At 42.5% G+C, this 23,821-nt stretch overlaps 2 protein-coding genes across 2 annotated transcripts; both read right to left on the bottom strand.

Moving 5' to 3' along the window:
• Positions 1-3,524: 3,524 nt before the first annotated feature.
• On the bottom strand, positions 3,525-13,789 carry LOC118936783. Its single transcript, XM_036934069.1, has 7 exons — positions 13,578-13,789; positions 13,262-13,380; positions 12,944-13,094; positions 12,513-12,809; positions 3,972-8,579; positions 3,752-3,827; positions 3,525-3,631 (listed from the first exon to the last, which is right to left on the bottom strand). Exons 2-7 carry the CDS (start codon positions 13,375-13,377, stop codon positions 3,525-3,527), a joined length of 5,355 nt encoding a protein of 1,784 aa, XP_036789964.1. The 5' UTR covers positions 13,378-13,380; positions 13,578-13,789.
• Positions 13,790-13,823: 34 nt separating this feature from the next.
• LOC118941134 (fibrous sheath-interacting protein 2-like) lies at positions 13,824-21,936 on the bottom strand. Its single transcript, XM_036952517.1, has 3 exons — positions 21,817-21,936; positions 14,324-14,386; positions 13,824-14,144 (listed from the first exon to the last, which is right to left on the bottom strand). The coding sequence occupies exons 1-3, from the start codon at positions 21,838-21,840 to the stop codon at positions 13,890-13,892; spliced, it is 342 nt and encodes a 113-aa protein (XP_036808412.1). The 5' UTR covers positions 21,841-21,936; the 3' UTR covers positions 13,824-13,889.
• Positions 21,937-23,821: the final 1,885 nt, after the last annotated feature.

Raw genomic sequence — 23,821 nt, 5'->3', positions numbered from 1 at the left:
TGTGCTTTGTTTCAAGCAAGCAGTGACCGGCCCTCTGATGAGCAAATTCAATTTTAGGTGGGACTTTCCAGCCTCCAATGGCTGTGGATATTTAAGTGATAATGCCGGAGAAGCTGGTGTTTGGAGGATATATTGGCACGGGTGTTTATAGGCCTGAGACGAAGTGCCAATACAGGTACATGGAGTGAACGTTTAATAACTGAAAGACATTAAACAGAACAGGAACAGCGTCTGGACAGGAACACACAACACCAAGTAATGCGTACACAGGGAACACCACGAGGAACAGATAGAGATATACAGGGGCAATCAACCACGTGAAGGAGTCCATGTGATCCCAATGAGCGCTGCTGCGCGTAGTGATGGTGACAGGTGCATGTACAGACGGGTAGCCTGGCGCGGAGGGGGAGTGGGAGCAGGCGTGACAATATCCTCCAAACACCGGCTTCGAGGATACATCAATAACAATTAACTAATCAGGTACGATTTCACCCGGCATAAAAATGTGCTCTTGTTAGGACACTATTGTTCAGAGGAGCTAGCCAACAACACAGCTAACACAATAACTACAAACTGGAGCTGGAAAGACTGAAAACTAGCTGCCCTTCCTTTCGTTCTACCTTTTTTCAATTGACATTTCTTTGTATATTTCCATAAAAATCATGACAGCTGATTCATGATTTCGACTGGCTGAGAAACGCTGCCTGGCATCTCTCTTTCTCGTCCGACTCCCGACCCCCTTACACGTTCATTACTCTGGGACAGTTGGAGATCGAATTTGAATATTTGAAACAATGTTGCAGATGTCGGAGAGCGACTCATGTTTATACAAATCTCCGCTGTTGAAAATTAAATGTTAGTCTAAAGACATGTGATATAATGTCTAGATGCTTTTTATAGTGGAGATCAAGTTTATAACTTCCCTGCCTGGGTTGATGAGACAGTCAGATGGAACAGAGTATATAAGCATTTTAACGTCCTAGATTTAGCTGGTGGTAATTTGTGGAATAGACACCGGCTGGAATGCGCTTTTAACCAATCAGCATTCCGGATTATACCCACCCATTGAATAAATGGGTGATTCATGTGTTATGACGTCTTAATGTAGGTAGCCCTCAAGTAAAGCATTATGTGTGTCAAACTACTAACAGGCAGGGTTGCCACACAACATACTGGCCCACAAGTTATGATTAAGGTCATCTCGTTCAACAGATACTTAAATTAGCCGGGGGATGAGGTCCTGATTAAGGTGTAGCAGCTGTATAAACACCACACTACAAAAGGTGAGTTTGGTCACCAATGAGCTGAGTCATCATGCCCCGAAAACACCTTATTCTACATGAGCATGCCTGCAGGAGAGGGAGAGAGAGACGGAACACTGGCTAGCAGACCTAATCCCCTTATTAAAGCTGAGTCTGAACTTGCATCCCAAATGGCACTCTATAAAGTGCACTACTTTTGACTAGACCCCTATGGGCCCTGGTCAAAAGTAATGCATTGTATAGTGAATAGGGTGCCATTTGAAATGCAGTCTGGATCTCCTCAACACAATTATACGGATGAGTTTCCCCCGTTTCACTGTGCCTGAGGTTACAGTAAAGCCACTCACATGGAGTGGGCTTACGACTGCTCCTCTTCGCCTCAGCCTCTGAGAGAGGGGCTTCCCTGCTAGTATGAATGGGCCATGATAAAGTCCTCTTTTTCAATATGTCTAAGTCCTCTTCTGAAAGTATTACTTTCTTTGTCTCCCCAAGTTAGGAAAACAGAGTAGTCACAAACACGTGGTGCATAAATATCATATGTCAAATCATACTAAACTCGCGTGCCAGGCTTCACGGTTCCGGATGCAGAATACATGCAAGAATATGGCAGCTGGCCGTAAGACTCATTCTCCTATAACTTCAAATATATACAACCTGAAGTATATACACTGAGTGCACAAAACATCAGGAACACCTTCCTAATATTTAGTTGCACCCTTTTTCCCCCTCAGATCAGCCTCAATTCGTCGGGGCATGGACTCTACAAAGGGTCAAAAGCATTCCACTGGGGTGCTGGTCCATGTTGACTCCAATGCTTCCCACAGTTGTGTCAAGTTGGCTGGGTGTCCTTTGGTTGGTGGACCATTCTTGATTCACACGGGACACTGTTGCGTGTCAAAAACCCAGCATCTACACTGTGACATCACTAAAGGATCATAGCTTTCACCTGGATTCACCTGGTCAATCTATGTCATGGGAAGAGCACTCATGTTTTGTACACTCAGTGTATATTACACTGCTTTAATACTGCTAATTAATTTGGCAGACAGCAATGTTCACTAGAAACTCTGAATTCAATATACTGTATATGATTCATCAAGCCCTTCTCTGCCAAGGCAGAGTTAGAGGAAGATGTGAGTATGCATTTCACCTGTTCTTCTCAGCGCATGTGATAAATACATTGATTAGATTGTCTGACAGAAGATATTTGTCGCCATCTTGAGGCCTTTTCTACCTCTTTCAGGGCCGTGACAATTAAATAAATACGTGAATGTCATGCAACTTCAGACCTAACGCCAATATAGCTTTTGTTGAGCAAGCAAATATTGCCATCAAGTTGACAAATATCAATTCACTTTTATTCATTTACATTATTTCAACTATAATATAAAGCTCCATAATGAATATCTTAATACTGCACTATGGATATCATTATATACCCTTATAGAAGTCATAAAATGCCTAAGCCTCATTCATACCCTTCGTGTGCAACACAAGAACGCTTCACAAAATGCTGATGCTGCGTTCTTGTGTAGCTGCTTGTAGTTATTTCTTGTGTACGTGTATGTAGGGTATAAACTACGCTTTAGTCCCATGTCATCAAATGAATACCTAAATTAAAATGAAAAATTATGAAAGATACAATATTAATCAAAATCTGCAATACAAATACTTTATTAAAACAACAATTAAAAAGTATGTAAGTGATTGAAAAATAAAATACATAGTTCCTCAAAGCCCAAAAAGTTTAGCACCACTTTCCTAATCGTAAGAGTAGAAGCTGCTGTCGGCCTACCCTCCTTGTCATTTTTTAATTTAGGCTAAAAATCGACATCACATTTAAAGGCTGCAATGGACGTGGATCAATGATTACAATAGGGAGAGGGCATCAGATGTACAGCACATCTAGTCAATTGGTTGGGCTTCTTAGCTTATCTTCCTAATCACAGGAGAAGCTGTAGATGTCTGAATGACATTTAGAAGCTCACATTCCTAGTTACAGGAGTGGGAGCTAATAAGGGATCAAAAGTCCCAGATGGAATTTTGGTGTTGAGTAGCCTATAGTGGATCTTCCTTAAGGAGTATAAACTAATGGTAAGCTAGTCCACTGACAGCCTGGTTCAAATATAGTAGCATTAGGGGATTCAAAATGAAAACAGAAATGAGCAACAAAAATAAAAATGTTGTATTGAGGCCAGTTGTGGTGCCCTCCTCAGATGTAGCCTAGCAAAAGCAACTGACATGGGCTGCACGTCATCCAGGCTACCCATCAGAGGACCCAGAGGACTTGCAGGTGACCAAGCGTTTCCAGGCCTTCTGGACTCCCCAGAAGAAGTCCCAGATGCCTTTCCTCATCTTGGATAATTTAACTGGCAAGAAGATGAAAATATGTAAGAATTTCAGATGGACAATTGTCTGATAAAACAATAATTTATTACTTCTTTATACATAATTGTCCCATAAGAACATTTCCCCCCAGGAATACTCACTCATAGGTGGAGAATCCACAGCAATGTACATCTCTGGCTGGTTTGTAGTGTCTGTAAGGACGATGCTCATGTTGGACTGTGATTAGAATTCAAGAATGCACAATTAAACTTCAATTTCACTTCCTTTACATATTCCTATAATTATACAACTATACTTACTGGTGCCGATATCAAAAAGCACAACCAATGACCATTCAAGAGTAATCTGAGCTTGTCTTACCTTTCTGCCGGTGGTATAATGCACCCCCTCAGATTCCAAATCCTCCACATCATCACTGCATGAGTCTTCAAGGTCTGAGGTCTCACGGTCATATGGGTTGGAAACTGAGGGTTTCAAGATGGCCAGTAGCTTGTGGGAAACAATGACAGAGACAATGGAAAGCATCTCCTGATCCTCAAATAAATCGGCAATTTTCAAGGAGCGTTTCAAACGCTTGACCTTCCCAAGGTCAGTGTAGATGGCATCTGCCAGCTTCGATGTCATCTTAGAATTGAAACTTTTTTGCTGGCTTTCCATTTCCTCAATCAGATATTTGGCCACCTCATCGTCGAACAATCGGATCAGCTCAGTCACCAGATCACTGATCTGGATGCGCTGACGCTTGTTGGTCCTTTTTGGCATACGGCATATCTTCTTGACAAGCTTCATCAGGACTTCTTCTAATATAAGCTCCCTAATGAAGCTGGTGGAACCGGATGTCACTTGTTCCACAGTGGACCACTCCGGCTGTTCAATCTCAATCTTGATGCTGCTCTGCTCAGCTTTCTTATTCAAAGATTGACGGGTTGTCATTTCATTAAACAAGGCTGTCAATTCTTTCAAGTTGAGTGTAGATTCCAGATTTTTGGTGCTTTGAATTTTGGATGGTGCATCCATAATTCCGTTTGTGACAAGACAGACAATGTCCTTGTGCAGCTTGGGTGCCTTGTGGCACAGTATCTTCTGTAGGGCTTCCTCTGTGCCATAGCGTTGCATCAACTTGCTATGCACAGACAGCACCAACTGAAAGATGTCTGTTGCCTTCAGGCAGACATTTGCTTCCCTCCACCTGTTAGTCACCCTCACCCACAGAGCACTGGACAGCTTGTTGGTCACATCCTCAACTAGGGTCCAGCTGGCCAGTTTATCCTGGGTCCGAGGAACAATCAGAGACCGCAGCCGGACAATGATATCCATCACCGCCTCTACATGAACAATAATATACACCGGTTGGGATGCCTTCACCTCAGCCGAGCCACATCGGCTCTTAACGATGACCTTGTCCTGGTCTGTCCTTAGGCAGATGTCTGAGGAGAGCGGCCTGATAGAGACTTTGGGTACGATTGAACCCAGACGGTTGACTTCCCTGGTGACTGCACTCGCAATGGCTGTTGTCATCTCCCCGCTGCCACGGCTCAAAGCTCGCCTCAGAGCATCAGGAGAGCCCATTTGCTCCTCCAGCTCTCTGCAGAGGGCACTTACAATCCTTGCACTTGAGGGGCGGGAGTACGGCGTCTTGAGATCCTTGGTCATTTCCAATGCTGAGGTAACGTCTGGGGAATCGGACATGTCCCGAAGGACAGAAACCACCATGTCCATTGCCACATCAGAGAGAGTGGTGGTTGGGGATGACACAGGTGATGCAAAGTCTTCTGCGTCAAGCTCATACCCATGAAGCAGCTTGGTGATCAGGTCTACAACCACCTCTGGTGTGGAATGTAGACTGGGAGAGTCCTTGTCGGAGGTCTCAATCATACAGGATTCAATTTCACTCAAAGCCCCTCTGACCATGATGTTTGTCTCAGAGTCATCAGGTACATGGTTCTCTTTGAGGTTTTTGATACCTGCCTCACACAGCTCTCTCACATGGATGTTCTCGGAAGACATCACTGCTTCTTGAATAGTAGGTGGTTGATTGACTATGGTTGTAGCCATGATTGTCCTTACCATCAGAGGACAAAGCTTTGCAACCAGTTCATACTGTAGCTTAAAGTTCTCAGAGCGGCTGTAGTTTATGGGTACCTCAGGGATGTCAAGGCCCTGAAATAGCATCTTCCGTACCAGTTTGCCCACTACACCCTCCAGTAGGCAATTAGTAGGGCTCGGGGTCTCATTCCCTCTGCCACTGGAAGGTAACTTTTGCTTCTTGTGAAGGCCATGAATGGCCTCACTTTGTGCAATACAGCCCTCAACAGGCAACTCCTCCACTGCAATCGTGTGCATAACCACATTGACGTCGTTGGTGTGGGATCCAATCAAAAGCTTCTTATAGGTTGGGTCTGTGACATATTGTAAAACACCCCCGCCTGTCTTTAAGTTCTGAGCTTTATCTCCAAATGTCCTATCCAGGAGACACAATACTGACTCAGAAAGTGGGTCAGTGAACTCCTGGAGCTCTAGGCTGCTCTCAACTTTGAAGGGGCTGAGGCTACAGCTGATCTGGGAGCTGTAATAAGAAGCCTGCAGCTCTCTCTTGGACTCCAATTGGTCATGCAGCTTTGGATATAAGGCATCTGCAATATAGTCTGTGAGCCGCTCATCCAAATTAACAGAGAAAATATTATTCAGGCTTTTGTTGGAAGCCTCCTCTTTGGTTTTCCTCAGGATGTCCCATACAGCTTCCCTTGGGGCAGAACCAGAAGTGCAAACATGTCCATTGGATGGTGCCTGGGTGCCAGTAAGGGATTCCTTGATCAAGAAACTCTGGAGTTCGGTGGCCACTTCCTTAGACATCTCCCTTCTGATCTTCAGAACAGCAGGTGTCAGTGTAGCTTTCTCCAAGGTCAAAGGTGTCAGAACTCTGGTCAAAGTTGAGGGGCATCTGATATGATCACCCAGACCCTCTAAGTCATCAGAGCAGGACATCTTGGCAACTTTAAATAAAACCGAACTAATAAGGTTCTGAGCCACAGCAGATGATTTTGCTGATGCTGCCTGGAGTGTCTCTGAACTAACCTGATTGGAGGCAGCCATCTTTGTTGTTGCCCTGGTAATGATGTTACTCACAGGCTTGATGGAGTAGCTCATAAACTGGGATCTCAGGCTTTCAAAGACTCCCTTCACTCTTTCTGCCTTCAGGTCTTTGTCAGTGGCAAATACACACGACTGAACAGCATAGTGAGATACAGGGAGAGATATGCCCAAGGGTGAAGCCACATCTGTGATATGGATGGAGGACTCTGAGGGTGTCCCCTCAAGGCGCCTCTGCAGCAACTTTATCATCTCCAGGACTCTGGCATTGTCCTGTGGTGAGGTGGAACACTCTCCTGAGAGGTTCTCACTGTCTAGTGTGTTCTGGATTCCAAGCAGTGTTGTGCTGCGTATCCTCCTGTCATGGGGAAGCACTCCCCTCAGTGCAGAAGAGGACCGGCTCTGTGGTGCTGGTGTGTTGCATGGTGTTGATGCACCAGAGACGTCACTTCCACTGTCATCATCTTTTTTGGTCCTCATTATAATAAGGATTTCGTCAATGATCTCATCACTGTAGACTTCTAAGTCCTCTGTGGTAACATGGGCCGTTGGGGTGGCGATACCCAGAGTACGACCCCCAAGAAGTTTGAAGGATGTCTCCGACCCACTGCCAAGAGGGCCAACAGACACACATTGCAGTATTTCGCTGGATGACGAAGAACAACTGGAGGAGAGATCAAGCAGCTCCTCCTCCAAAGTCGGAGAGGAGGAAAGAATTCCCTCCATTTTCAGGACAGAGATAACATCCGCAAGTGTTGAATCTACAAGGTCCTCACCTAGTGGGCTACTCCTTAAGTGGCTGACAAACACCCTTGTAGGAGAATGGGAGACTGTGGTGGGAGATGGAGAGCCCTCCTCACCATTCACACTTGACCGCCCCTCCACAATTGCTAAAGACTGGGAGATGACGGAACATACAAGTCTGCCAGCCCGCTCAATAATGGAGGGGAGGGAAACAACCAAAGGGGCTGGAGGTGTCACACTCCCTCCTTGGCCATTTCTATCTTGGCTGAGGCAGATCGACGAGACCTCAGTAGCAAATTGATTCTCCCGCACAGGGCTGCTGCTAGAGTCAGGTCCAGGAGCATTTGAAATGGAGCTTACAGTCAGGGAGCAATGAATGTCACTCCTACTGTCTGAAAGCTTGATGGAGCACGAGGAAGGGAGGCTGCTGGAGGAGAGGTTGGTGTTGGTCTCGTCGCTGGAGATTGAGGAGAAAGGGGCCAAGGTCAGTTTGACAGGGATGATATGCCCACGACCTACCACAGCAGATAAGGTTCCAGAGTAGTCAGTGGCAGTAGGTGGTTTAGCATAATGTGGTTTAGCAGGTGGTGGTTTAGCAGGTGTTGGTTTAGCAGGCGTTGGTTTAGCAGATTGTGGTTTAGCAGGTGGTGGTTTAGCAGATTGTGGTTTAGCAAGTGGTGGTTTAGCAGGTGGTGGTTTAGCAGATTGTGGTTTAGCAGATGGTAGTTTAGCAGATGGTGGATTGGCAGAACGTGACCTAGCAGCCAGGAGGTTCTTAGTAGAGATCTGACTGGAGAAAGAGTGTGCTCGTTCCTCACTGGACAGAGAACTGCTGCTACAATAAGTCTGGACAGCAGTGACTGGTTCATCAATGGAGATTGGGGAGGACCTACTGTCAGGACTCTGAGGGAGACAGATGACATTGACTTTGGAGAGTAGGGAGGTACAGCTGACAGAGCCCTGGGTTGAATCTTCGTTGGTGTCTTTGCTGATGGGGGGCATATTCTCTGCAGTACTTTCTGAAGCTCTCAGCCTTATAAGGTCAACCAAGGCAGGGATCAGGATGCTATTTACCTCCTCCAATACTGAGCTCGTTATGTGCCCAATCAGGAGCAGCAAGTCCCTAACAGTAATCTGTATATATGAACATCAACAGAATTGATTAAGATTCACAGTATGTTGGAAATCAAAACACATGTTAATACATTTCAAATTATTTTAAAAAGTAAATATAACAAGTATACCTTTCTTTTTTAGCAATTACTCTATGTCAAATGTGTGGTCTCCATTGTTGCAACTTAATCATCTTCCTCATCTAGACTTTTTACATTTACCAAAGTGGCAAAGGCATTTCACATCATATTATCCAATTACAGTGGCAAGACAAAGTATATGAACCCTATTGGAATTATCGGAATGTCTGCATAAATTGGTCATAAAATTAGATTTAATCTTCATCTAAATCACAACAACAGATTAACACATTCTGCTTAAACTAATAACACACAAATTATTGTATTTTTATTGTCTATACTGAATACATCATTTAAACATTCACAGTGTAAGTTGAAAAAAGTATTTGAACCCCTAGGCTAATGACTTTTCCAAAAGCTAATTGGAGTTAGCTAACCTGGAGTACAATCATTGAGACGAGATTGGAGATGTTGGTTAGAGCTGTCTGCCCACAAAATTTGAGTTTGCTATTCACAAGAAGCATTGCCTGATGTGAACCATGCCTGAAACAAAAGAGATCCCAGAAGACCCAATATTAAGAATTGTTGACTTGCATAAAGCTGGAAAGGGTTACAAAAGTATCTCTAAAAGCCTTGATGTTCATCACTCCACGGTTAGACAAATTGTATATAAATGGAGAAAGTTCAGCACTGTCGCTACTCTCCCTAGGAATGGCCGTCCTGCAAAGATGACTGCAAGAGCACAGCGCAGAATGCTCAATGAGGTTAAGAAGAATCTTAGTGTTAGCTGAAGACTTAAAGAAATCTCTGGAACATCCTAACATCTCTGTTGACGAGTCTACGATACGTAAAACACTAAACAAGAATGGTGTTCATGGAGGACACCACGGAAGAAGCCACCGACTGTCCAAATAAAAACATTGCTGCACGTTTGAAGTTCACAAAAGAGCATCTGGATGTTCCAGATTCTGTGGAGAGATGAAACTAAAGTTCAGTTGTTTGAAAGGAACACACAACACTGTGTGGAGAGAAAAAAAGCACAGCACACCAATATCAAAACCTCATCCCAACTGTAAAGTATGGTGAAGGGAGCATGGTATCATGGTTTGGAGCTGCTTTGCTGCCTCAGGGTCTGGACAGCTAGCTATCATCGATGGAAAAATGAATCGCCAAGTTTATCAAGACATTTTGCAGGAGAATGTAAGGCTGTTCGCCAATTGAAGCTCAACAGAAGTTGGGTGATGCAACAGGACAACGACCCAAAACACAAAAGTAAATCAACAACAGAATGGCTGCAACAGAAGAAAATATGCCTTCTGGAGTGGCCCAGTCAGAGTAGGGGACCTCAACCCGATTGAGATTCTGTGGCAGGGCCTCAAGAGAGCGGTTCACACCAGACATCCCAAGAATATTGCTAAACTGAAACAGTTTTGTAAAGAGGAATGGTATAAAATTCCTCCTGACCGTTGCTCAGGTCTGATCTGCAACTACAGAAAACGTTGAGGTTATTGCTGCCAAAGTAGGGTAAACCGTTTATTAAAACCAAGGGTTCACATAAACTCAGCAAAAAAATAAACGTCCTCTCACTGTCTACTGTGTTTATTATCAGCAAACTTAACATGTGAAAATAATTGTATGAACATACAAGATTGAACAACTGAGACATCTTCTTAAGGCTAGGGGAACCCCTCGACAACATCCGCTGAAATGGCAGAGATAAAACATATTTTTTCGAAATATTTAACTTTCATACATTCACAAGTGCAAAACACCAAATGAATCACTAACCTTTGATGATCTTCATCAGATGGCACTCATAGGACTTCATGTTACACAATACATGTATGTTTTGTTCGATAAAGTTCATATTTATATCCAAAAATCTCAGTTTAAATTGGAGCGTTATGTTCAGTAATGTTGTGCCTCGAAAACATCCTGCGAATTTGCAGAGAGCCACAACAATTTACAGAAATACTCATCATAAACTTTAATAAAATATACAAGTGTTATTCACAGAATTAAATATATACTTCTCCTTAATGCAACCGCTGTGTCAGATTTCGAAAAAGCTTTACGGAAAAAGCACACCATGCAATAATCTGAGTACAACGCTCAGACACAAACACAAGCCATACATGTTGTGGAGTCAGTAAAAGTCAGAAATAGCGTTATAAATATTCACTTACCTTTGATGATCTTCATCAGAATGCACTCCCAGGAATCACAGTTCCACAATAAATGTTTGTTTTGTTCGATAAAGTTCATCTTTATGTCCAAATACCTCCTTTTGTTAGCGCATTTAGTTCACCAATCGAAATTCACAAGGCGCGGTCAAGTCCAGATGAAAAGTCAAAACAGTTCTATTACAGTTTGTAGAAACATGTCAAACGATGTATAGAATCAATCTTTAGGATGTTTTTATCATAAATCTTCAATAATGTTTCAACCGGACAATTCCTTTGTCTTTAGAAAAGAACCCAGAGTCTCTGGTGGCACAGCTGGCGCTGCAGTACAGAGCCCTTAACCACTGCGCCACTCGGGAGACACAGTGGACATTCCTGTCTTGCAGGAAATCTCACACAGAACGAGCAGTATGGCTGGTGGCATTGTCATGCTGGAGGGTCATGTCAGGATGAGCCTGCAGGAAGGATACCACATGAGGGAGGAGGTTGTCTTCCCTGTAACGCACAGTGTTGAGACTGCCTGCAATGACAACAAGCTCAGTCCGATGATGCTGTGACACATCGCCCAAGACCATGAAGAACCCTCCACCTCCAAATCGATACCGCTCCAGAGTACAGGCCTCGGTGTAATGCTCATTCCTTCGACGATAAACGCGAATCCGACCATCACCCCTGGTGAAACAAAACCATGACTCGTCAGTGAAGAGCACTTTTTGACAGTCCTGTCTGGTCCAGCGATGGTGGGTTTGTGCCCATTGGCGACGTTGTGCCGGTTTCCTTACAACAAGCCTACAAGCTCTCAGTCCAGCCTCTTTCAGCCTATTGCGGACAGTCTGAGCACTGATGGAGGGATTGTGCATTCCTGGTGAAACTCGGGCAGCTGTTGTTGCCATCCTGTACCTGTCCCGCAGGTGTGATGTTCGGATGTACCGACCCTGCGCAGGTGTTATTACACGAGGTCTGCCACTGCGAGGACAATCAGCGGTCCGTCCTGTCTCCCTGTAGCGCTGTCTTAGGCATCTCACAGAACGGACATTGCAATTTATTGCTCTGGCCACATCTGCAGTCCTCATGCGTCCTTGCAGCATGCCGAAGGCACGTTCACGCAGATGAGCAGGAACCCTGGGCATCTTTCTTTTGAGGTTAATAGAAAGGTTAGTATAAAGGCCTCTTTAGTTTCCTAAGTTTTCATAACTGTGACCTTAATTGCCTATCGTCTGTAAGCTGTTAGTGTTTTAACGATCGTTCCACAAATGCATGTTCATTAATTGTTCATGGTTCATTGAACAAGCATGGGAAACAGTGTTTATACCCTTTAAAATGAAGATCTGTGAAGTTATTTGGATATATATGAATTATCTTTCAAAGAAAGGATCCTGAAAAAGGGAAGTTTCTTTTTTTGCTGAGTGTACTTTTTCCACCCTGCACTGTGAATGTTTACACCGTGTGTTCAATAAAGACATGAAAAAGTATCATTGTTTGTCTATTGTTGTGACTTAGATGAAGATCAGATAACATTTTATGACCAATTTACGCAGAAGTCCAGCTAATTCCAAAGGGTTCACATACTTTTTCTTGCCACTGTACTTGGATATGGATTTCCCAGTAGATGGGAGACAGGGAAGCAGTAATATGCCTACAGCCCCCAAAGAGTGAAATCTGGGAACATGTTCATGACCAAAATGACCTACCACTGACGGGCTAGCTGAATGTGGTGAGCAGGTCATCACAGAAGACAAGGTTCCAGAGTGATCAGAGTCACTGCTAGGTCTTTCAGATGGTGGTCTGGCAGAACGTGGTCTGGTAGTTTGTGGTCTGGCAATATGTGGTCTGGCAGTATGTAGCCTAGCAACCTCGAGGTTCTCAGTCGAGATCTGACTGGAAAGAGTGTCCATCGAGGAGGTGGAGTGTCTGAAGGGAGAGTCCATTCCCAGAGGTGTGTGTGTCTCCATGCCCAGGGGTCTCCAATCTCCCATCTGGCTACCAGGCTAAGAGAGACGGGTGAGAAAGAGAGGCAAATGGATGAAGATACCAACAGAAACACTAGGTCACGAGGTCCTACTGCTGCTTAAGCAACTGTGAGTTGATATCAGCCCTAGGAGTGCCGCTGTTCCATCCTTACCTGTCCAATCACCGACCAGCGGATTCGGCGCTCCAGGCGCAGCTCCCTGCACACTTCTCTTTCCAGCTCCTTAAGCCTGAGGCGTCGTTTCACATCCCAAGCCAGTTCGGCCAAGTGAAGGTTCTTCCCCTCTTCCATTTCACTCTGAAACCTTCACATACAAGGGAACATAAAACATGATTAACCTTAATTTTTCTACAACTCAAACTGTCCACCATATCTATTTCTTAAGTTATTGCTAGATAGGTCAACGTGATTCCACACCTTTGCTTATGTTTTTTTTTACAAATTTGAGTAAAAGATTCTAATAACACTCACGTGTTCTTGAAGTAGTTTCTACCCTTGGCAATGAGCCAATCTCTAATATCCGTCAGTGAGATGTGGGACGGAACCTCCCCTTGCTGCTGCAAGACTAGGAACTGCTTCAAAAGCATTTTCTGAGAGAGAGAGAGAGATTAATTTGCACCATTCCACAAGTTTTTCCTGGTCTTGTCACGTGATCAGAAAACCCTTTCCCGATCCATGAGCGACAGCAAGTTACATACACAGTTGGAATAAAACGCATGGAAAGGTGTCTTACAAAATAGCTTTTGTGTTTTTATAATTATGCATCTAGAAAGCAGACCACTCTAACCTGCTGGGCACAGCACTGCTTCTCCCACAGCAACTGAACTGACTTGATGTAGCTACTGTAGCGATTGTACTCTTTACACGTACACAGCACCTGAAAGGGAGGAGCCACAAAAGAGCCATTTTTAGAGGAAGTTCATGTGTACAAACACCCAATCCCAAATCTACCTCTACCCGAAACCCCAATATTGATTGATTTTGCCTGTATTTAACCAGGTAAGACATTAAGAACACATTCTCTTTTACAACCTGCACTAACAATGACCATATGTAGATTTGGATTTGTGTAAACTAAGCAAAATGGCAAACATTTCACCTAGCCATCATATTGCTTACACCTGTCCAATTTTCTCAGTTCCATATAAGTGTCACTTTTAGATTTTGGAAAGAAAAGGGAGGTCTGCCTTGCCTTCTCATTTGAGGTGATGAGGCCTTGCTTCACCAGCCGCTTCTTCCTTTCCGGATGGCGGAAAAAACTCTTCAGGTGTTTGTCGTGGAGGCAGTTATAACTAACATCTATGACTCTCATGTTGGGGTCCAACAGGTCAAACCCTGGGGTCTCCTGATGGAGCTGTGGATTGTGTTTTAACAAACCTCAATGTCAGGGCAATGGATACTACAGTGGGAATGGTTTTGGAATTAGGACTGAAAATGGGAAGGAAGTAATTAAAAATATATAATTAGGTAACATTTAATTTGAAAGAAATTGAGGATCTCAGATCATTTGGAATGTCATACTATCACACTAACCTTCTCCCCCAGTTTTCCTCTGAAGAATACAGGGAATGTCCTTTCTGGGGCTTCCTGTAACCCCTACAAAGACAGAGACAATCATGACAGAACTTTATAGATGTGGGGTTTTGGTAATGGTTTTGATAGTAGACCCCATCCCTGTCACTTGGTTTGTAATAATTCCACCTTTTGCTAATTCACTTGCATGAAAAATGTTGAATCAAGCTTATCTCTAAAACAAATGTGTTTGATCCATTTACATTGTTAAACTATCCTTAAACTTGTCAACTAGCCGTAGGCCTACATGATGACTGATTCTGTAGGCTACATATTCATCTCATAGACTTTCATCGTCCATCTTTAGAATTATACAAATGTGAAGCGACATTAATATGAAGAACGAACAAAGCATTATCCTAGGCCTACTCACATTTTCTTCTTCTTTGCCCGCACTTTTTGACATAGTAGGTATATTGACTAATATTGTAAACAAGTGATGTCATAACTGAAACTTGATTATCCTGTGTCTCCAGAAAAGGTATGCCCGATGCCCTCAAGTAAACGTCCGCTATCTGATAGACCTATGTTGTTGTACTGATATAAACACTATGAAAGGATATTGTAGTCTTAACCTACTGATATAGTCTACAGGCTTATTTATGGTGTGCCCGCTCCATAAAGCGCACCTCCAGTTGTGCCTGGGCTTGCTGCAACACGTGCACTCTGTTGCCAAGCCTTCCACAGAATCATATCTCAACCCTAAAATGTGATCCACATGTATTCGATGTCGAAATTGTCAGTCATTTGCAGTGATGGATTTAAAGCATTACCACGACTACGTCAATATTATTCAATTATTGCACCCACACTGCTTGGGCGCGCCAACGAGCGTCTGCATAGCAAAGGGCTAAAATAGAAGACAGTTCTATTTCTGATGCAGATCACACTGCAAGTCCTGCCTCTCCCATCTCCTCATTGGTTTATAGAAGCAGGTGTGCCATCTCCTCATTGGTTATAACCACGTGGGTGACTGAAAAACCAAAGAGGTCAGTGGCGGTAAGGCACCTAATTTATGAAAGTTGCCAATCGCAATATAGAATCAAGAGAAGAAAAAGCCTGGAAGGAGGAGAGATGACTAGAAACGATTCGGTTGACCGTTTTATGTGTGGATTAATTGGTGGTGTAAAGGACCTTGGTTCACACAGGGTCATGTTTGGCGAGTCAGTGGACAAGTATCCTGCCTCTATTGTATTGAGTTTTGGAGAAAATGGGGGTCGTATTAGCAGTAACTGCAAAAAGTTACTGTGAAACCAAGGTAAATGGCAGTAACTGAACTTACTGCCTTTTAGCTTGGTTTCAACCTGCCCTTGGCTGCAGTTACTGCGTTTAACCTTTGTATCATATCATTATATTCTGATAGTGATGCAATCAAACCTGTATGACACTGACTGACAGCTACACACACATACATTGCTAATCTAGGGATACAACACCATGGCACAGCATTCCCGGGGGAAATTATGGTTCAATTTGCCCTGAAACGCCGACATCCAGACTGCAATTGATACTAACGTCAATCTATTAGCCACATAATCAATTATATTCAGAAATTTCATCTGCTGGTTTCTTTGAATCAGTACACCATACACACGATTTCTAGCCAGTGACAGCCACTTAGCTAAAAATGACGCGCCCCTACCAAAACTTCAAAACCTACCTAGCTAGCATTAGCATGAAGCAATAGATTTGTGCTACATGTTCCCATAAGAGACGATCAACAGTTTATACTAGCTTCAATCTATTATACCTGGATTTAATAACATCCTTTTAGTTGTATTCTGACATTCAATGGGTTATTTGAATCCGTAACGTTACACCACACACACACCATCTTTAGCCAGCTGACGGTCAATTGGACGTGCACCCCATACTGAATTGTCAAAAGCCACGCACACTCTTTTTCCGGATGAGCGCACACACAGCATTGCTAGCTCATTAATAATATATCCACTCACATGTTTAGGGTTTCTGGTTTTCTTTTATATTCCAGTATTGCGTGACTGTCCTGGTCAGGGAAGTTAAAATCCCAAATTGTATCCATCACCTTTGTTGGTGGCATATGTAATTAGTACAACAAGCTTTGACATTCCAAACGTGTGCTCAATGTGTCTGCTTCAGTGCCATCTTTACATGAATGCGGAAAAAACTGTTTTGCATGATTTCCACCAATCCCTGTGGCCTAGATGATTAGTATCAATGCGGATCAAAGTTGCCATGTGAGGGTGTATTAGACAGTACAACCACGTCAATACTAGGTTTTATTCCTGTCAATGTCCATCCATGCAATATTTTTGTATTTGTAAATAAAAATGAAAATGTAAGAGCCTTTTTGGGGAAGCAGGTATGAAATTAATAGATGAACTGAGTTTTGACAGTGAAAATTATTAAGATAATGTTTGCACAAGATAAAATCAACATTGATTATATCCTATATTATAGAATAACTGAAAAGGATTATGATCACATGTTTGCACACCAGAAAATGTCACTATTAATTATTATCATCCATGACAGATTAGAATCATTAGGATGCATGTCCCTGATTATTTGCTCTATTTAGTTCAGTTGAGTTTGAGGACCACATTTCAACAAAGATTCCTGATCTACCCCCTTTAACTGAAGTCACAGTGTCAACACTATTTGAAGAAATAGAGAGCCAGTGGGTGGTCTCTGACTCATTAGACATCAGACTATCAGAAGATAAATCAATTGTCAATGATGATGATGAAGAGTATCATCCACCTTCAGAGTTGGATGTTCCAGCACAAGTGGTAGCTGAGCCCGTGGACACAACTCCAGAACACCTATCAAATAAGAAATCCAAGATTCCACCAATGGGTAAGCCATGTGGTCCCAAATGCAAGAGGCAATGTACTCAGAATATTTCAGAGGTTAGGCGAAAGGAAATATGGGAAAATTAATGGGAGATTAATTATAAGGAGAAGAGGACATGGATCTTCCTCACGGTGGCACAGCAATCTAAGAAAAATGTTACAGTTGGTGCTTACAGTCAACGCAGCAGGTCGTTTCTGTACCATCTTCTAAACCAGAGTGGTTCTGCACAACAGGTGTGCAAAGTGTTTTTTCTGACAACATTGGGCTACCACCCCAAAAATGACAGGTTGATTGTCACAATGATGGGCAAGTCAATCACAACCAAACTGATTCCACCAAAGGATCAGAGGGGAAAGAAAGCTTCAGCGAGCAAATTGAACATGAATCCAATCCTGCAACACATTGAGTCCTTACATCCCCAAATCAGGCACTACAGACGAGAGCATGCCCCACATCGTTTCTACCTCCCTAGTGACGTCAATATTCGGTTCATGCATAATGACTACAAGGAGAAGAACAAAGATGCCAGCTGCGGTTATGAAACCTATCGCAAGGCAGTAAAAGGAAGGAACATCAGCTTTGTGAAGCTTGAAGAGGAGGAGTGCGAGCTCTGTTTGGTGTAGGGTCATCATCTTAAGATGGAGCACAGGGAGAATGAGGCCATGGAAACCCAAGCCTGCCAAGACAACAGCCAAGCAGCACCTGAATTCACCATCACCAACCCCGACTGCATTCAATGTAGAAAATATGAGGAATATAAGAAGTCTGCAGGGCAGAGCAGAAGCCATTACCAGGCTGATGCACAGAAAGATTGGCCTGAGGACTGGTCTGTGAAGAGCGTTGATATGCAAAAAGTCATCATGCTCCCTCGCATGCCAGGTGTGAAAACAGCATTGTTCACAAGAAGAATCGTTGCCTATCACGAGACATTCGCCACCATTGGAAAGAAGTCTCAAAAGAAGAAGTAAACAATCTCAGTGGTATGGCATGAAGGAACAGCTGTTCGGAAGGCAGAGGAGATTACTTCCTCTTACGTAACAGCACTGGCGAGTGAGAGAGATGTCAAGCATGCAGTGTATTGGGTGGATAACTGCACTTCTCAAACCAAAAACTGGTGCCTCCTAAAATCACTGGTGAGCGTTGTCAATGCTGACTCAACTTTGATGGAGGACATCACCCTCAAGTTCTTCGAGCAAGGACACACCTTCATGAGTGCAGACAGTTTCCACCGTGGCGTGGAACAGGAAATGAAAGCTTGACCTGGAAGTGTGGTGTACGACTTCGGGGACTTCCTCCATGTGGTCGCTACTTCCAATGCAGGCAAGGTGGAGGTGGCCGGAATAAAAAAGGAAAACATCCTGGCATGGAAAGCTGGCCATTCCATCGTCAAGCTGAAGTAGGCAGCAGCACCAAAGCTGGCAGAGATGGCTGAGATCCAATTGAGGCGTGGATCCAGGAGCCTCTTCTACAAAGTCTCCCATGAAGAAAAGGACTTCACAGAGCTTGACTTCCTCATGAAGAAAGTCACTCTAGAGACACTCTCGACACTACGTACACAGGATAGAGGGATAGAAGAGTCCAAGAAGATGATCATAATCACCAAGATGTGTTCTCTGATGCCTGCAAATCGAAGGCAGTTCTGGAATGACTTGGCTGTGAACAGCATTACTGAGGATGAGGAGTGATATGGAAGAGCACTGAAGAAGTTTTACTTAAAAATGAAATATTACTTAAATGAAATGTAACTATTCAGCGTTTTATCAATTGTAGCTAAATGTCATTTGGGTCCTCTTGTGGATATGAACATGTAAATATGTTTAAAATGTATTCTTAAAGCTGTTATTTATTCAATCAAAAGTATAATTTGAAAAAATACAAATAAAATGTTTTTATAAGCAAACTCATGGTCATTTTTTATCATTTGTATTAACCTACATCATATGATTAACACACGGGACGAGACCCGTAATCATCTGCGCAATCCACAAGGACACGAAAGCCCAAAACACACAGCACAGGTACTCACGCGCACCAACGGACATTGTAATAATAATCAAAAGTCCAATGTAAACTAAAGGGCACACTTATACAAGTCCTAATCAGTGGGAATAGGGGACAGGTGTGCGTAATGAAAGTTCCGGCGGGATCCCTGACATCCGAGAAGCGCATGAAGCATGAATGCTCTGACTTCTGCGGCCAATGCAGAATTAATAGTAATAATAATAATAGTAGTAATAATAGTAATAATAATAATAGTAGGAATAATAACAATAGTAATAACAGCAATACTCATAATAATAGTAATAATAATCATACAAATAGTAATAATAACAACAGTAATACTTATAATTATAGTAATAATAGTAGTAATAGTATTAATAATAATAATAATAATAATAGTAATAATAATAATATATGGCATTTCTGTAGCGCTTTTCATAGATTCTCAAAGTGCTTCAACAGCAAAAAACAAACAAGCATAATATCAGGACAGGTCAACCAATAGAGGCCAAGTCTTTGAAAGGTGCATCCTCCAAAGATGGAGGGTCCGTTCATGGCTTGAGCGGAGAGAGCTGGTGAGAGAATGGTAGATGATGGTGATGGAGTTTGCTAATGATCTTGTAGAGGGTAAGTCTGGGAACCAGCCTGAGTCTTATAGCCACTGGATTTGTCTTCCACTCTGGGTAGCACCCACTTGGGTGATGCCTCAGCGTTTCTCGGCATCACCTCACAAAGTTCCAAATAGTAGCCAGTCATCCTTACCACGAACACCCCACTGCACCTCTCTGATTCAGAGGGGTTGAGTTAAATGCAGGAGACACATTTCAGTTGAATGTTTTCAGTTGTGCAACTGACTAGGTATCTTCTTTCTTTACCTTTCCATCCCAGCATATTCTGTAGTATTCATAGTATATTCATAGTATACTCATAGTATACTCATAGTATATTCATAGTATATTGTGTAAATATTCCTGCTACCCTTCCTCCTTTTTAAAATATGTTTCTATTATTTGGTTGTATTTATGTCTGTGTATATGTGTGTGTGTGTGTTGCATTGTTGAGGAGAGCCTGTGAGTAAGCATTTCGCTGCAACATTTACGTCCTGTATTCTGGGAATGTGACCAATATATTTTGATTTGATCATAGCCAGGCACTAATTAGCCAAATAAATATAAGGTATTAGGAGCCAATGGTTACCTATTAGGCATTCATTCACTATTTCTTATTCTTTATCTAATACATGTGTTTATTCATTCACAACTAAGATGTTGCTGGGTCAGTATAGGCATTGAGGTGCAGTGGTGGTAGGAGGAAAACAGAAAGAGACACACAAATGTAATGCCAATTCCATAATATGTAATAGTGATTACCACTAGGGTATGATGTGTTGCTAAATTGCCAGGGCTGAATTGTTGTCCCAGTCAGCCAATGCTTGCCATAACAAAGGGGTTGAATACTTTTTGACTCAAGATATTTCAGCTCTTAATATTTTATTAATTTGTAAAAATGTCTAAAAAACTTAATTCCACTTTTACATTATGGGTTATTATGTGAAGATCAGTGGCACAAAAACTTAATTTAATAAATGTTATATTCAGGCTGTAACACAACACAATGTGGAAAAGGACAAGGGGTGTGAATACTTTCTGAAAGCACTGTACATATTGGTATGTTTAATCATAGAAATACAGTAGATACATTCTATTGTGGTTTTCTTTGTAGCCTATTGGTTTCGTGGTTGTAAATGGAATAGTACATATTGGAAACGTATTTATGGTAGGCTGGCATTGCTTAATTGATTATGTGGGTCTAATTTGATCCACAGAAGTGTATTGTATCATATCACAACGTGTTGCTGAACCCCTGAGCAGCACGACTTTCCATGTTTGAAGCGGGCCTGTTGTTTTGGCAAGACAGCTGTGCATGGCTGCATCTCACTGTAGCAGGCTGTATACTATGTTTTGGTTATTTTCCTTTTGTTTGCTGCATTTGTTTACTGTTAATGTAACTAGCCTTAATATATTGTAGATTGTGTCATATCTTTATCAATCTTACATTTTGTTTACTAGTCATACTACTTGGTACCGCTGTTCACGTTCAATCGTTGCATTCACAGTTGTGTCAGTAGGCTATTCCAAGCCAAACTGCTATTCAGTTGCTTTAGTGTGTAGGGCACTGTCCATGGTGCTGATACGCAGCGGAAATACAACAGCTTTTGCACCAACCTACCTTACTTCAAATGCACTCAATGATCTCTGAGTCTCAGCATTTAAACTTTATGTTTGTGATATACGCAGATTTCAATATAATTCCAATGCAAGAACCCCCTAAAATGTGCCCCCTCATCGATTTCGACTGCCCCCTTAGTAAATGTTTCCTGACGCCTGGTGTGCGTGAGCGGTCTCGGGCATACGGGTCTGATTAGATGGCAATTCCTAACACACAATGATCTAAGCCAAATCGATCCATTTTATAGACTCCATGCTGGCGACAGGGGATTTACACATAACCTCAGACATGCACCCGTCTCCATACATTTTTCAGTGTAATCAATACAAAAACTGTCTACAGTCAATCATTTCAAGCTAGGCCTGTAGCGATAGAAATGGACTTACTTTTCGGGCGTCGTCGCCGTCCATGCTACACGCCTAATTAGTTCTCCAAAATGAGCCGGTAAAACATCGTACTTCATCTGAGTTTGCCAAAGCTTGAATGCTACTGAATATTAAACTGGCTTAGAAATAAGAATGTATAGGAATTCCAAAAAAACATTGAAATTATTGCGTCACAATACCAGGCAGCCACTGGGAGTGTACCCATGAAGTTACCAGTCAATTTCCAGGGTTAGAGTTCCAAGCCCATTCTATTCATTCTTATTTCTGTGAGCCCAGGCCTACTTCCATCATGATGTAATTTGCAGTCCACATCATTAAGCATAAATCTTAGACCACAGATGCTGAGATGCACTATTTTGCTCAAAATATATAGCTTTTACCCTTTGGTGTAAGCTATACAGTACCATTCAGAAGTTTGGATGCACCCACTCCTTCAAGGGTTTTTCTTTATTTTTACTACATTGTAGAATAGTGAAGACATCAAAACTATGAAACACATATGGAGTCATGTAGTAACCAAACAAGTGTTAAACAAATCCAAATATATTTTATATTTGAGATTCTTCAAAGTAGCCACCATTTGCCGTGATAACAGCTTTGCACACTCTTGGCATGAGCCGGCTTCACCTGGACTGCTTTTCCAACAGTCTTGAAAGAGTTCCTACACATGCTGAGCAATTGTTGGCTGCTTCTCCTTCACTCTGTGGTCCAATTAATCTCAAACCATCTTAATTGGGTTGAGGCCAGGTCATCTGGTGCATCACTCCATCACTCATCTTGGTCAAATAGCCCTTACACAGCCTGGAGGTGGGTTAGGTCATTGTCCTGATGAAAAACAAATGACACTAACACTAAACACAAACCAGATGGGCTGGCCTATCGCTGCAGAATGCTGTGGTAGCCATGCTGGTTAAGTGTGCCTTGAATTCTAAATAAAGCAACGCACCCTCACACCATCACACCTCCTCCTCCATGCTTCACGGTGGATATCACACATGCAGAAATCATCCGTTCACCTACTCTGCGTCTCACAAAGACACGGCCGTTGGATCCAAGAATCTCAAATCGCAGGCTGTCAAATCAAAAGGCACTCCTTCGATAAAGTTGTTTTTGACTAAAATGAAAATATGTCATTTTCACAAGGTTGTGGAGTAACATGTTCAACGACCTATTATTGGCTCAAATTAGGGTTGTGCCTTTAGATTGACAAAATTAACAACCAATGCAAGAATTTTTCACTCGTCAAACCCCGCCCTGGTCTGCTTGGTTTGTTTCGTAAGCGTTCAAGAAAGTCTTGTGATGTTGCGCCTCTTGGTTCAGAAATTCCGATGTAACATTAAGCCTGTTAGAAGAACGACATTTACAGGAAAAATATACAGGAATCCTAGTCTCTCAGCCTGTATATTTTGTGCTAAGCTATCAATGCTAGTTAGCAAAGTATCTAAACCTGATGCATCTGAAATAACTATCGTTTAAAGTTAAATATAGCCTCAGTGACTGTTCAAGCAAACAACAACACTGGAGGCTTATTGGAACTACTAAAAAGTATGAAGTGTACAAGTTATTAAATACCAAAAATATAGGCTATTTGGAAAGGACACAATGGCTGCAACTTCGGTCAGTGATGGTGGGAGTGGTTTTGCCGAATGGACCCATAGGAGTTTGAGCCTTGAACAACAGAAAAATATTGAGTAACTACTCTCATTCTACAGGTTTTTAAGCATCTAGTTACAGACGTTAGACTAAGACATCCAGAGCAACACATAGCAGGGAGCTCCAATATGATCAGGAAACTAGACTGGTTATATAGATCGCTGAAAATGACTGTCAATCATTTCTTGTATTAGTCATCTCAGGGATGGTACTTGAAAAATGTAGCAGAAGCAATTTCCGGTTTAGCTCCTCACTAAACAGTCTATAGACATGAAATCATAAAATTACACAACTGAATAGGACAAAATAAACCACCAAAACTCGCAATCGAAAAAAAACTGGCAGTGAAAGC

This window comes from Oncorhynchus mykiss, chromosome 2, assembly GCF_013265735.2.
Source record: "Oncorhynchus mykiss isolate Arlee chromosome 2, USDA_OmykA_1.1, whole genome shotgun sequence".
NCBI classification, from domain to species: domain Eukaryota; kingdom Metazoa; phylum Chordata; class Actinopteri; order Salmoniformes; family Salmonidae; genus Oncorhynchus; species Oncorhynchus mykiss.
Note: the sequence above shows the minus strand (reverse complement) of the source record. Positions and strands in the feature narration are given on the sequence as shown.

Coding starts and splice junctions, on each gene's coding strand:
- LOC118936783 (XM_036934069.1), bottom strand. CDS start 13,377: ATGCTTTTGAAGCAGTTCCTAGTCTTGCAGCAGCAAGGGGAGGTTCCG. Junction 8,580..12,512: donor ATTCAGCTAGCCCGTCAGTG/GTAGGTCATTTT, acceptor TCATATATACAG/ATTACTGTTAGGGACTTGCT. Junction 3,632..3,751: donor TGTGGATTCTCCACCTATGA/GTGAGTATTCCT, acceptor TCTTCTTGCCAG/TTAAATTATCCAAGATGAGG.
- LOC118941134 (XM_036952517.1), bottom strand. CDS start 21,840: ATGGACGGCGACGACGCCCGAAAA. Junction 14,387..21,816: donor ACGGCGACGACGCCCGAAAA/GTAAGTCCATTT, acceptor CTGTCTTTGTAG/GGGTTACAGGAAGCCCCAGA. Junction 14,145..14,323: donor GAGGAAAACTGGGGGAGAAG/GTTAGTGTGATA, acceptor CACAATCCACAG/CTCCATCAGGAGACCCCAGG.